This window comes from Oncorhynchus masou, chromosome 17, assembly GCF_036934945.1.
Source record: "Oncorhynchus masou masou isolate Uvic2021 chromosome 17, UVic_Omas_1.1, whole genome shotgun sequence".
Taxonomy (NCBI): domain Eukaryota; kingdom Metazoa; phylum Chordata; class Actinopteri; order Salmoniformes; family Salmonidae; genus Oncorhynchus; species Oncorhynchus masou.
In genome coordinates, this window is record NC_088228.1 from 16,861,165 (window position 1) to 16,876,343 (window position 15,179).

Here is a 15,179-nt window from a genome sequence, read left to right on the forward strand (position 1 = left end):
CCTTCAGAAAGTTACCATTGTGTTGTGTTACAGCCTTAAAAAACTCAAAGATCGGACAATTTTTTTCAATTTTCGCCTAAAATGACATACCCAAATCAACTGCCTGTAGCTCAGGCGGTGAAGCAAGGTTATGCATATTCTTGATAGCATTTGAAAGGAAACACTTGGAAGTTTATGGAGGGTTTGGCCGGCTGGGATGTCCTTGTCCCATCATGCTGTAGTGACTCCTGTGGCGGGCCAGGTGCATGCACTCTGAAACGGTCACCAGGTGTACGGTGTTTCCTCTGACACATTTGTGCGGCTGGCATCTGGGTTAAGTGTGCATTGTGTCAAGAAACAGTGCGGATTGGTGGGGTTGTCTTTCATAGGATGCACGGCTCTCGACTTTCGCCTCTTCCAAGGCCGTAAGGAGTTGCAACGACGACAAGACTATTGGATATGATATAAAGGGGGTAAAAAATAAATTAATAAATAGTTTTAAAAATGTGTGGATGGGTATAATTTGAATGTATAAAATGTATAATAGTAATATTTAAAATGACTAAATCGGGTAATTTTGTATCCATTTATTTAAATGTGCATCAGGCTGCTTCTGGGGGGATTCTGGTACGATGCCGGCAAAGTCGTCTGAATTACAGTAGATGGAAACGGCCCGATGTACTTGGGCCGATTCTGGTCAGTCATTCGTATTGATTCCAGGCAATTCAATCAGTTCCGCACCCCGCACCCTCACCCCCTCCGGAAGAGGGCCGCTTCTGGGCCGATTACTTATTGCTAGCTGGGCAGGGACTGATTTAGACCTGGGACACCAGGTGGGTGAAATTAACTATCAGGTAGAACAGAAAACCATCAGTATTTCATACCTTGTAGGGGTAGGATTTGAATACACTTGGTGTAGACATTCATGCCCTGAAATTATGGATTCGGAAAGTTCTGCTGCAATTGCAACTCCTGCAAAAGGTTTGCATTGTTGTACCAAGATTGAGTAAACAGACAAATGAGGTGGGCAAAAAGTATCTAAATTATGAAATGCTTTTCACAAGAACCATCCATTCAGTTGAAAGATACTGCTCATCAGTATCCGGGTACAGTTTGCTAAAAAAACAACAACCCAACCCAAATGCTAGATGAGATGGGAATGCCTAAAGATAGTGGACCAGATTGGCAAGCTAAGCATTGCACATGTGTGTACAAAATGTAATTAAATAAACATTAAGGCCCCCCAAAAATAATGACACTTAAAAAAGTGAAATATGCCTTTAAGAGAAAGAATAAGGCAGTTACAGCAAGGTGGTAGATCTCCTAAAGAAACAGGGTTTGATCAAAGGCTTTACCACTGTGTTCTATTTGTCTTCTATGTTTTACACCATGAAGATGAAAACAGATTTTCCATCAAAGCCAGAATATGTGCATTTTTCTCTTGTAGGCCCATGTATTATCAAGATCCCATGTGTACAGCTAGACATCAGTCACAATTTTTGTAGAACTGTGAAAGAAATGTGAAGGAAATGTTATTGTGTGAAGAGATAGCCTTGAAAATGTCCATCTTGTCTTTGGTGTCATAAACAATCCGTGCTTCCTGCCTGTGCTTGGTAAAGATATGAGGGGCGGCATCATAACCCCTTCCTTAGGACCATCTGGCAGAACGCCCAGAATATGTTCTTTAAATTAACATAGGAGACGGTGCCGGACACATGTAGGAACCAACCCAATGAATCATGTTTATGTAGGTTGTTATGCAGATGAATATAAGGCTGTGTGTAAGGAAAGCCATTTTAGAGCTCACTTCAGACCGGTACTTTATGCATCTAAGTTTGACTGTGACCTGTCCAGTTTGCTGACAATAAAGAGTGATTCATTTAATGTTGACTTCTAGTGTCCCTGTGTTGAATTTCCACAACACTTCCTATCAGCTTTAAAACACCAGGTTAAGTTAAGGTACATGTAATGTGATGATAGGGATTGTTTTGAACAACCACTTAAGAAAACATGAAGAATAATACTGTTTAAGTTGTTAGAATAAAATTGATTCGAATAATTTAATCTAATGACATAACAAAACGTATTTTGGCAGTCAGTAACATACGTTTGAAGGTTGCTGTTATATAAAAACAGTCTAATATAGGTTTTAATAACAGGTGGACTTCTCTTTGGACTGTTGTCTAACAAAGCAGTCGTGAATTATCACAAGAGCGTAAATTAATGCTAAAACAATAATGCAAAGGCTTTTTATACAATTTAGCAGGGTTGAGGTCAATGTTCATCCAGTCACGTATCTTTTGCAATCCTATCCTTCCTATACAGTACATACAGTTGAAGTCGGAAGTTTACATACACTTTAGCCAAATACATTTAAACTCAGTTTTCACAATTCCTGACATTTAATCCAAGTAAAATTCCCTGTCTAGGTCAGTTAGGATCACCACTTTATTTTAAGAATGTGAAATGTCAGAATAAAAATAGAGAGAATATTTATTTCAGCTTTTATTTCTTTCATCACATTCCCAGTGGGTCAGAAGTTTACATACACTCAATTAATTTTTGGTAGCATTGCCTTTAAATTGTTTAACTTGGGTCAAACGTTTTGGGTAGCCTTCCACAAGCTTCCCACAATAAGTTGGGTGAATTTTGGCCCATTCCTCCTGACAGAGCTGATGAAACTGAGTCAGGTCTTTAGGCCTCCTTGCTCACACACACTTTATCAGTTCTGCCCACACATTCTCTATAGGATTGAGGTCAGTGCATTGTGATGGCCACTCCAATACCTTGACTTTGTTGTACTTAAGCCATTCTGCCACAACTTTGGAAGTATACTTGGGGCCATTGTCCATTTGGAAAACTCATTTGCGACCAAACTTTAACTTCCTGACTGATGTCTTGGGATGTTGCTTCAATATATCTATATAATTTAACTTCCTCATGATGCCATCTATTTTGTAATGTGCACCAGTCCCTCCTGCAGCAAAGCACCCCCACAACATGATGCTGCCAACCCCATGCTTCACGGTTGGGATGGTGTTCTTCGGCTTGCAAGTCTCCCCCTTTTTCCTCCAAACATAATGATGGTCATTATGGCCAAACAGTTCTATTTTTGTTTCATCAGACCAGAGGACATTTCTCCAAAAAGTATGACCTTTGTCCCCATGTGCAGTTGCAAACCGGAGTCTGGCTTTTTTTATGGCGGTTTTGGAGCAGTGACTTCTTCCTTGCTGAGTGGCCTTTCAGGTTTTGTCGATATAGGCCTTGTTTTACTGTGGATATAGATACTTTTGTACCTGTTTCCTCCAGCATCTTCACAGGGTCCTTTGCTGTTGTTCTGGGATTGATTTGCACTTTTCGCACCAATGTACGTTCATCTCTAGGAGACAGAACGCATCTTCTTCCTGAGCAGTATGACGGCTGCGTGGTCCCATGGTGTTTATACTTGCGTACTATTGTTTGTACAGATGAATGTGGTATCTTCAGGCATTTGGAAATTGCTCCAAAGGATGAACCAGACTTGTGGAGGTCGACAATTTTTATTTTTGATGTCTTGGCAGATTTCTTTTGATTTTCCCATGATGTCAAGCAAAGAGGCACTGAGTTTCAAGGTAGGCCTTGAAATACATCCACAGGTACACCTCCAATTGACTCAAATGATGTCAATTAGCCTATCAGAAGCTTCTAAAGCCATGACATCATTTTCTGGAATTTTCCAAGCTATTTAAATAACAGTCAACTTAGTGTATGTAAACTTCTGACCAACTGGAGTTGTGGTACAGTGAATTATGTCTGTAAACAATTGTTTGGAAAAATTACTTGTTTCATGCACAAAGTAGATGACCTAACCCGACTTGCTAAAACTATAATTTGTTAACAAGAAATTTGTGGAGTGGTTGAAAAATGAGTTTTAATGACTCCAACCTAAGTGTACGTAAACTTCTGACTTCAACTGTATGTGGATGACTCAACACTATACACGTCAGCTAATACAGCAACTGGGAGGACTGCAACACTTATTTTTTTTTTTTAAACAAATAGCTGCAGATAGTTTCAGAATGGGTGGCAAGAATACGTTTGTCCTAAATATTTCAAAAACTATTTGGGACAAATCATTCACTAAACCATAAACCTCAACTAAATCGTGTAATAAATAATGTGTAAACTGAACAAGTTGAGGTGACTAAACTGCCTGGAGTAACCCTGGATTGTAAACTGTCAAGGTCAAAACATATTGATACAACCGTTGCTAAGCTGGGGAGAAGTCTGTCCATAATAAAACACTGCTCTGCCTTCTCAACAACACTATCAACAAGGCAGGTCCTACAGGCTCTAGTTTCTACCTTCTTAACAGCACTATCAACAAGGCAGGTCCTACAGGCACTAGTTTTGTCACACCTGGACTACTGTTCAGTCGTGTGGTCAGGTGCCACAATTGCAATTGGCTCAGAACAGGTCAGCACGGCTGGCCATTGGATGTACAGAGAGAGCAATACTTTCTGAAGGCATAGTTTGTGTACATGTGTTTTATCGTAACCACAGCGACAGTCAGCATACGCACAGACAAATGAGGTTTTCTCCGTATGCCGTCAGTTGAAACGAGGGGTGTGCTGTCTTAGCCCACATCACTCATCTGATGACAAAGTCTCATGAGTCCCTTCTCAGAACATACAGTACACATATAGATGGCATTTCACAAGGCACAAACAATTGTAATCAAATGGAACATTTCCAAGAAAATGTTGTTTGTATTGCTTCAGCTCTTTAAAAGTATTTTGTGGTAGTCAAATAAGTTTAAAACTTTTTACTTAAGCGAAGCAGTGAAATATAGTGAAAGTTAAATATATTAAAACACCTGGTCTCCTAGGGTTAACTCTTGTCCGAGGTATTAAGTCTGCAGAAGGTCAAAAGGAAAAATTGGGCCAAAATGCATAGGTTTTCAATAATAAATACTCATATTTCCTACTCAACGTCCCTTGTCCTCAAACAGTGGCAGAATTTTTCACACAGCTAGTAAGATTTCACACACACACAGTAATTTCCCAGTGGGGAAAACTGGTTGAAACATAATTTCAACCAGTTCGGCTCAGTGTTTGTCCCTCCATGGGTCTTGTCAGAGCTCTGAGGTGCTGGTGGTGGCTCTTCTCTGGCTGCTCGACCTGGACCTCCTGAAGGTGAAGGTCTGCTTGGAGCTCCTCACTTCCCTGGTGATGAAGTAGTAACACAGAGCATCCAGACAACACGTGATGTTGGCCAGACTCATGGCCACCTGCAGGAACAGGCTGATATTCATCTTGGTCATGCAGTCCTGGATCACGTCTTGCCGTACCTGGGAGAAGATAGTATTCCTGCTTAGAGTTTTTCCTGGTCAAGTCACATGGCCAGGGGAAAAAAAGTTGTCCCAGACATTTTAATGCACATAAGACAACCGCAAGAAGGTTTTTACAGTGCCTTATACTAAAAGGGATTTAATTGTTTTTTTCCCTCATAAATCTACACAAAATACCCCATAATGACAAAGCAAAAACAGGTTTAGAAAATGTTACTAATTTTCTAAATATAAAAATGGAAATATCCCATTTACATAAGTATTCAGACCCTTTACTCAGTACTTTGTTGGAGCATCGAGTATTCTTGGGTATGACACTACAGGCTTGGCACACCTGTATTTGGGGGGTTTCTTCCATTCTTCTGTGCAGATCCTCTCCAGCTCTGTCAGGTTGGATGGGGAGCGTCGCTGCACAGCTATTTTCAGGTCTCCTCAGAGATGTTAGATCAGGTTCACCTCCAGGTTCTGGCTGGGCCACTCAAACTTCAGCTTTTCAAATGTAAACTTCGTGTTTTCTGCTTGTTTTAGGCAGGTATAACCATGTCTAAAGATTACTTTTCAACATTGCCTGCTCCCGCGTGTTCTCATTACTCGGAAAAATGTAAAACTGTAGGGCTTCCCTCATGCCCCTTTTCATGACGGTGCTAACAGCCACGTGAGTGAGTGCTAGCTGGCTGCTGACCGGAATATGAAGAATATGACTATACAGCTACAAGTAGTGAGTGAAGTTACAAACGGACTATACTATTCCACACACATAGCTGCAAATAGCCTGAAGCCACAGGGCTTTTCTCACAGGTTCTATTTGCCTACATGTGATCCCTGTGAACCGTAGGTTGGGATTTGGACCTGGTCACATGTACATTGAACGACACAGCAGCTTTTCTGACGTTTTAGATATTTCTGTATAACAAACATGTTACAACGAAGTTAGCTCTTTTACAATGGGGCCAATGGGAAAGAATGTTTGTTTTCCACAATTTGTGGGCGTGGTCGAGGGGAATTCCTTCTTATGACAAGAATACAGGCAATGACCAATGTAGCCTATTGATTGTGCTCTGAGGTGACGTTGAAATTGGCAGTGAATCTAACGTTACACAAGAGATCGACATATCATGTTGGGGGTGAGGAAACAACGGAAGCATTTTCAATGAAGGAAACGAAGTGGGCGAGGGGACCATAGGGCGATGTGAGCATGGGTGAGGGACGTGAACAGAGTGGGACCAAATTTGGGAAAAACTGAACTTCATGCAAGAACTCTACAACGTTGTGTTGCTATTGACCAATCAAAGCGCACTATAGTTTCCAGACCATAATGGATTGGCTGCTAATACCTAAACTACCAAGCCTGCGTGCTAGCTTGACTATCCGAATTCATGGATAGAATCTCAGCCCTTATCCTTTCATCACGCTGACTGGCGGTATCCTTTTGTCCATGGTCCTGAATCGATGCTCACAGTGAGTGCTGTTTTTATGAGCGCATCTTGGGCTACCAGTCTTTCTGGGGCTTCTCTTAATCACAGTGTGTGCTGTTTCAATTAGCGCACTTGGGGCTACCAGTCTTTCTGGGGCTTCTCTTAATCACAGTGTGTGCTGTTTCAATTAGCGCACTTGGGGCTACTAGTCTTTCTGGGGCTTCTCTTAATCACAGTGTGTGCTGTTTCAATTAGCGCACTTTGGGCTACCAGTCTTTTTGGGGCTTCTCTTAATCTTAAGGATCAAACCCTTTTTTTAAATTTTTGCCTAAAATGACATACCCAAATCTAACTGCCTGTAGCTCAGAACCGGAAGCAAGGATATGCATATTCTTGATACTATTTGAAAGGAAACGCTTTGAAATGTGAAATTAATGTAGGAGAATATAACACATTAGATCTGGTTAAAGATATTACAAACCAAAAACATGTGTATATATATATTTTTTTTTTCATCTTTGAAATGCAAGAGAAAGGCCATAATATAATTTTGCAGTTTAGGCGCAATTTAGATTTTGGCCACTAGATGGCAGCAGTGTATGTGCAAAGTTTCAGACTGAACCAGTGAAAAATTGCAATACATCAGAAAATGTGTCTTGCATGGAGCTTCTATCAGACTGTTAAATAGGCATCACTAGCTGGCCTCCAGCCAATACTCTGCCCTGAACTTACTCACTGTTGCTATCCGGCTACCACACGTTTTTTCAACCCTGCACCTTAGAGGCTGCTGCCCTATGTACGTAGACATGAAACACTGTTCACTTTATCAGTGGTGGAAAAAGTACCCAATTGTCATACTTGAGTAAAAGTAAACATACCTTCATAGAAAATGACTCAAGCAAAAGTAACCCAGTAAAATACTACTTCAGTAAAATCTAAAAGTATTTGGTTTTAAATATACATAAGTATCAAAAGTAAATGTAATTGCTAAAATATACTTAAGTATCAAAAGTAAAAGTATAAATAATAAAAAATTCATTATATTAAGGAAACCAGATGGCACAATTTTAAATTTGTTATTTTTGTACAGATAGACATTATTTACATACAAAGCATTTGTGTTTAGTGAGCCCGCCAGATCAGAGGCAGTAGAGATGACCAGGGATGTTCAATTGTTAAGTGATAATATTTCTCAATTCCATTATTTTACTTTTTAGATGAATGTGTATTGTTAGATAATACTGCACTGTTGGAGCTAGGGACACAAGCATTTCGCTACCACCGCAATAACATCTGCTAAATATGTGTATGCAACCAATAACATTTGCTTTGATTTGCTATAGCGTGTGTGTTTGTGTGTTGCTTTCGGAATGGCATTTACTCTTATTCACGGCAGATTCAAATGAGCTACTGTTATGTAAGACATTTCACATCGGCTATGACTATAGAATATGCACTTTGTTTTATTTAGTTAGCTTTTCTGAAACTCTCTAGAGAAGTAGCGGCATGGTTACGCTCATTGCGTAGTCTGCTGTCACAAATTTGACAGCAATGTAGGCTATAGTTGTAATAATTGAAGTTTAAGTTATGAAGCCTGTAAGAATCTTTGATAAGTTAGTGGTGCTCAACCTGTTGAGCTGATCTGTGTGTGTTTTTAGGCGCAAGTTATGTGTAGTCTAGGCTTCCTGGAGCTTGGCTGCATTTCAGATACACATGTTGTAGTGGGGCATATACAGTGCCTTGCGAAAGTATTCGGCCCCCTTGAACTTTGCGACCTTTTGCCACATTTCAGGCTTCAAACATAAAGATATAAAACTGTATTTTTTTGTGAAGAATCAACAACAAGTGGGACACAATCATGAAGTGGAACGACATTTATTGGATATTTCAAACTTGTTTAACAAATCAAAAACTGAAAAATTGGGTGTTCAAAATTATTCAGCCCCCTTAAGTTAATACTTTGTAGCGCCACCTTTTGCTGCGATTACAGCTGTAAGTCGCTTGGGGTATGTCTCTATCAGTTTTGCACATCGAGAGACTGACAATTTTTCCCATTCCTCCTTGCAAAACAGCTCTAGCTCAGAGAGGTTGGATGGAGAGCATTTGTGAACAGCAGTTTTCAGTTCTTTCCACAGATTCTCGATTGGATTCAGGTCTGGACTTTGACTTGGCCATTCTAACACCTGGATATGTTTATTTTTTAACCATTCCATTGTAGATTTTGCTTGATGTTTTGGATCATTGTCTTGTTGGAAGACAAATCTCCGTCCCAGTCTCAGGTCTTTTGCAGACTCCATCAGGTTTTCTTCCAGAATGGTCCTGTATTTGGCTGCATCCATCTTCCCATCAATTTAAACCATCTTCCCTGTCCCTGCTGAAGAAAAACAGGCCCAAACCATGATGCTGCCACCACCATGTTTGACAGTGGGGATGGTGTGGTCAGGGTGATGTGCTGTGTTGCTTTTACGCCAAACATAACGTTTTGCATTGTTGCCAAAAAGTTCAATTTTGGTTTCATCTGACTAGAGCACCTTCTTCCACATGTTTGGTGTGTCTCCCAGGTGGCTTGTGGTAAACTTTAAACAACACTTTTTATGGATATCTTTAAGAAATGGCTTTCTTCTTGCCACTCTTCCATAAAGGCCAGATTTGTGATTGTTGTCCTATGGACAGAGTCTCCCACCTCAGCTGTAGATCTCTGCAGTTCATCCAGAGTGATCATGGGCCTCTTGGCTGCATCTCTGATCAGTCTTCTCCTTGTATGAGCTGAAAGTTTAGAGGGACGGCCAAGTCTTGGTAGATTTGCAGTGGTCTGATACTCCTTCCATTTCAATATTATCGCTTGCACAGTGCTCCTTGGGATGTTTAAAGGTTGGGAAACTTTTTGTATCTAAATCCGGCTTGAAACTTCTTCACAACAGTATCTCGGACCTGCCTGGTGTGTTCCTTGTTCTTCATGATGCTCTCTGCGCTTTTAACGGACCTCTGAGACTATCACAGTGCAGGTGCATTTATACGGAGACTTGATTACACACAGGTGGATTGTATTTATCATCATTAGTTATTTAGGTCAACATTGGATCATCTTCTGGAGAGAGTTTGCTGCACTGAAAGTAAAGGTGCTGAATAATTTTGCACGCCCAATTTTTCAGTTTTTGATTTGTTAAAAAAGTTTGAAATATCCAATAAATGTCATTTCACTTCATGATTGTGTTCCACTTGTTGTTGATTCTTCACAAAAAAATACAGTTTTATATCTTTATGTTTGAAGCCTAAAATGTGGCAAAAGGTCGCAAAGTTCAAGGGGGCCGAATACTTTCGCAAGGCACTGTATCTTTCTTGTGCTATTATATAAAGCGATGGTTGTTGATGTGTACGGCTACATTTCAGATACACGTGAACAGTCGTAGGACCAATCTACCTTGTGGTATTAGGGCTCTAAAGCAAAACTAGTTGTCCCCCCCCATAGATTTAAAATGCCCACTCAGGAATGTCATCCTGGAGCCGGGCCTGTTAGTAATTAACTCACCAGGAACTGCAGCATGATGCCCAGGTGGCTAGGCGTGAAGGGGACCAGGAAGGCACAGAGACTGCTGTAGATGATCCTCACACAGGCTCTGTTCTTATGGCTCTCTTTGCCGGACTGCCTCAGCGTCCGGATGCTCTGGGCCGAACACACCACCAGCACCAGGGCAGGCCCCACAAACCCAAAGCCCAAGAGGCAGCTGATCACATCTGGGCGCCAGCCCTTCTCTGAGAAGCCGTGGAAGCAGTGGAAGGACCCATTTCCCGCCGTACGGAACGAGTAGATGGGTGAGGTGCCCCCCAGCACCACCACCCAGACCAGGATGCAGATCCCCAGAGCGGCCCGGCGGGAGCGGAGCTGCTTGGCGCGGAAGGGGTGGCGTATGGCCACCCAGCGGTCCATGGCTATGCAAGCAATGGTGTAGATGCTGCCGTACATGCCCACAAAGTACAGGCTCTCCAGGAAGGAGCAGAGGAAGCGGTGGTGGGCCTCCCAGTGGTGGATGGTGGCGTGCATCTTAAAGGGTAGCAGGAGGAGGAGGAGGAGGTCCAGGAGGGCCAGGTTGGTCATGTAGATGGTGGACTCTGTCCACTTGCGGAGGAGGAAGCAGAAGACAACCAGGGCCAGGATGTTGAGGACAAGGCCGCACACGAAGATGGGCACATAGATGGCAAGTTCCAGTGATTTCATGAGGCGGTCTACCTCGGTGAAGGAGCAGTTGGTTTTCATGGTGCCGCTGAGGAGTAAATGGGAGACGTTGGGTAAGCCAATTCAAATAGACTTTGTCATTTAATTTTCTAAAAGGAATGGTGTTTTGATTATGAATGAGTCTCACAAAATGTAGGATAAAAATGATGGCCATACTATCTACCTTTTTTTATTTGTCTTTTTTTCTCACAATATTTTTTCCACTACTTTGATAATTACTTGTCCCCATATACCCAATGTATCATTTTACTGGCACTGAGATTGAAACACCCACATGTACGCATGCATACGGACGCACACACAAACACTCACACGTGCCAATATGCAAAACCTCCTTTCTTTTCTCAGTTGTGTGGGTAGCCTTCAGTAGCTGTACCCTCCTCACATATGAAAGCGGTGCCTGCCAGATTTAATGTGAGAACCCTTAAAGATGCAGTCCGGGGTCTTAAGCACAACAAATGTGTAACATATTGTACAAATTGGATTTCTAACATATCGTAGGAATTGCATAAATAAATAAATATATTTGTTGTATTTTTTTATCATGCGCAATGAATGATGTAGTACACAATTGGATGACCTGTTTTAGCTCGTGAGCACCACTTTCAAAACTACTGGCTGAAATGTTACTAAAGTTCTGGAGCATCACTTTAACCACTTCACTACCAGTCTGCATGCCGTATGGCCAAATACTATTCCGAACCAAAATATGTGTGTGTCTGGGTCTCATCAAATACTGTAGAACTAAATTAAGTAACCTGGTAAAATAACAACCTATACAATTTTATTAGTTAGTCTTTTTCTAAGTTTAAGATGACTTCGGATTATGTTTATTATGTTGTTGTAGATAACCTATTATATTGGTTTGATTTGAATAATCACTCTTCTCTGTGTGTGTTTTCTGTTGTAATGATGTAACACCATCATTGGTGTGAAGTAATTAGATAAAAATACTTAAGTAGTTTTGGGAGTATCTGTACTTCACTATTTATATTTTTGACTACTTTTACTTTCCTACATTTCTAAAGAAAATAATGTACTTTTTACTAAATACATTTTCCCTGACACCCAAAAGTACTCGTTACATTTTAAATCCTTAGCAGGACAGGAAAATCTTCTAATTCATGCATCAAGAGAACATCCCAAGTCATCCTTACTGCCTCTGATCGAGCAGACTCACTAAACACAAATGCTTTGTTTGTAAATAATATCTGAGTGTTGGAGTGTGCCCCTGGCTATCTGTAAATAAAATCAAAACAAGAAAATGGTGGCGCCTGTATATTTAACACCAAATACTTTTACTCAAGTAATATTTTACTGGGCGACTAACTTTTAATTTGAATCTGCCGTGAATAAGAGTAAATGCCATTCCGAAAGCAACACACAAACACACAATTGAAAATTGGGTACTTTTCGTACCACCATACAGTATATACAGTAAGTGAAACCCTACCTTATAGATGCCAGTCTGCTGGTGTGTCAGTCTGTCTATCTGTGCCAGACAAATTAGTTCAACACTTCTGCTTTCAGTACCTTTGTTTTTTTTCATGACCACTTCCTATGTGAGAGAACTCCAATAGTCTGAATTTGTGCTCTCTACACCAGGTTACAGCTGCAGACAAGAGGTTATGTCTGGGACATAACTTAGAGATACAAACACAAATCAGAACAATCACAATTGTTTGAGAACATAGTGTCATTCTTCTACCACATATAACATATTATATACAGATTTAAAAAGTCAAAGGCCTAGATTCAATCAGATCAATTGTCAACCGCATTAGAGCTGTCAAATTAGTGAGCAGCTGCACTGCTTCTTGACACAATGTTCAGCCGCACCAATGTGTCAGAGGAAACACCGTACAACTGGCAACCGAAGTCAGCGGCATGTACCCGGCCCGCTACAAGGAGAGGACATCCTGGCCAGCCAAACCCTTCCCTAACCCGGACAACGCTGGCCCAAGTGTGTGCCACCTCATGAGTCTCCCAGTCACGACGGCTGTGACACAGCCTGGGATCAAACCCGGGTCTGTAGTGACGCCTCTCGCACTGTGATGCAGAGCCTTAGACCGCTGCGCCACTCGGGAGGCCATGAGCAGCTACTCTCTTGAACATTGTCACAAAGCCACACCCATCCCACTCACATTTAGGTCAGAACGAGAAAATTATACTAACCCTGTATAGAAATAATGCCGCTCAAATTCTAAATCATTCAACTAAATAATGAGGATTTCTATCAGCCTAATCAAGGTGTAGATAACATCTCAAATTCCGGTGTTCTAACTTGTAAACAAGGCTGCATGGGATTTCTCTTCATGCGACTCCGTGCAACCAGTGGGAATGTCCACTTTGGGTATAATGCCAGGAGCCACTTGTGGATTTGACAGCTCAAACACAGTTCCGACACCACCAAAACAACCGCCATACCTATGCCGACTAAAGCGGTTCTGATTGAATAGAGCCCAATGTCTGTCAGCACAGCAGCAACATAGCCAGAAATAATTGGGGTTAGACAGCCACATCCCTTTGAACAATTGAGATGAGTTCAACAGTGAGGCACGCTCTTCACCAAGAGGTCCAAACGTCTTGCAATGTCATTGATGTACATACACTATACATTTGTCACTAGCTTTCCTTTTAATAATTTTACATGTATTCATTTTTCAATGTAATTTGATTTATTTTATGGGATGTGTGTAAGTAACTAATTGGGTTTTTCTATTTCACCAATGCATCTCTTGAAAGTGCCAATGACTCTCTTTGCCAATGCATCTCTTGCAAACCCCCCCACAAACTATGAACCAGAAAAGTGAATCTACAGCTTTAATCCTGGTTACTGTAACCAAGGGCATAGGAGCCAGGAGGGACAGTGGGGACATGCCCCCCCCCCCCCCCCCCACCCTCCCATGTTAGAAGCAGGTAAAATGGTCCCCCCCCAATAAAAATAACATAAAACATTGCACGACTTTTTAGAAAAATGTGTCACCAGATGTGTTGAAGGACTTTTATTTTGAAAAGGCCTCTTCTGCTGGAATGTGAGTCCCTTCCCCTGCCCCATGACTGGTTCCTTCTCACTCTTGGTTGTTACAAGTAGTGTGTTAGTGAGAGAAAAAGCACTGTGCAGCAGCACCACCAACATCACACACACAACACTGGGAAAAGTAATTGTTGTTTGCAACAACAAAGAAAGTTTGAGTGAAAAATGTATAAATGTAAATACACTTTGATATGTGGAACGAAGATGAGCAACTATACTCTTTCCCGTGTCTAGTAGCTAGTTAGCTTTACATTTACAATTTAGTCAATGTTTACTTGTGTCAGCTTTTAGCTAATGCTGGGTAGTTCTGGCTATGTGAAAAACTGATAGTGAATGTTTTGAAGCCAAGAATAGTTACTAGTTGCACAATCACTGTCAGCCTTCAAGTTAGAAATGGATGTGTCACCAGTCAAAAAGAGAAAAACATAGGAAGTACCAGTTTTTTCCAAATGAGTGCAATGGACTAAGTAATGCTCTTGGCAACTCTGCGCACACCACCCCTGGCAAACTAGCTGGCAAATTTGATTGCTTTCAGTTTAGATGTCTCTCTCAGTGATTATGGGTCATGAAAGGGAAAAGGGATACACCTAGTCAGTTGCACAAATGCATTCAACCGAAATGTGTCTTCTGCATTAATCCCAACACATCTGAAGGTTGATCCATATGTTAAGACCGTTCTGATTGGTCTCATAAACCAATGGGTTGGGCTAGAGCCAGAACCATACATGGATAAGAACATGTTTAGAAAATGTGTCATTGACTTTGATACTCCGATAACTTCGAGATGGTCCAATCACTGATAACTTTTTTATTTTTTAAATATTTTTTTTTACCCCTTTTTCTCCCCAATTTCGTGGTATTCAATTGTTTTAGTAGCTACTATCTTGTCTCATCGCTACAACTCCCGTACGGGCTCGCAAAAGACTAAGTTTGAAAGTCATGCATCCTCCGATACACAACCCAACCAAGCCGCACTGCTTCTTAACACAGCGCCATCCAACCCGGAAGCCAGCCGCACCAATGTGTCGGTGGAAACACCGTGCACCTGGCAACCTCGCCACAGGAGTCGCTGGTGCGCGATGAGACAAGGATTTCCCTACCGGCCAAACCCTCCCTTACCCGGACGACGCTAGGCCAATTGTGCGTCGCCCCACAGACCTCCCGGTCGCGGCTGTTTACGACAGA

General features: G+C 41.5%; 1 protein-coding gene across 1 annotated transcript; it reads right to left on the minus strand.

Annotated features, from left to right (window-relative positions):
- Positions 1–1,725: 1,725 nt before the first annotated feature.
- On the minus strand, positions 1,726–12,454 carry LOC135558627 (G-protein coupled receptor 55-like). Its single transcript, XM_064992565.1, has 3 exons — positions 12,411–12,454; positions 10,253–10,985; positions 1,726–5,308 (listed from the first exon to the last, which is right to left on the minus strand). The coding sequence occupies exons 2-3, from the start codon at positions 10,976–10,978 to the stop codon at positions 5,093–5,095; spliced, it is 942 nt and encodes a 313-aa protein (XP_064848637.1). The 5' UTR covers positions 10,979–10,985; positions 12,411–12,454; the 3' UTR covers positions 1,726–5,092.
- Positions 12,455–15,179: the final 2,725 nt, after the last annotated feature.

Excerpts from the sequence above, each read along its gene's own strand:
- LOC135558627 (XM_064992565.1), bottom strand. The coding sequence starts at position 10,978 with ATGAAAACCAACTGCTCCTTCACCGAGGTAGACCGCCTCATGAAATCA. Across the intron at positions 5,309-10,252 it reads GCATCATGCTGCAGTTCCTG|GTACGGCAAGACGTGATCCA; the intron begins GTGAGTTAATTA and ends ATCTTCTCCCAG.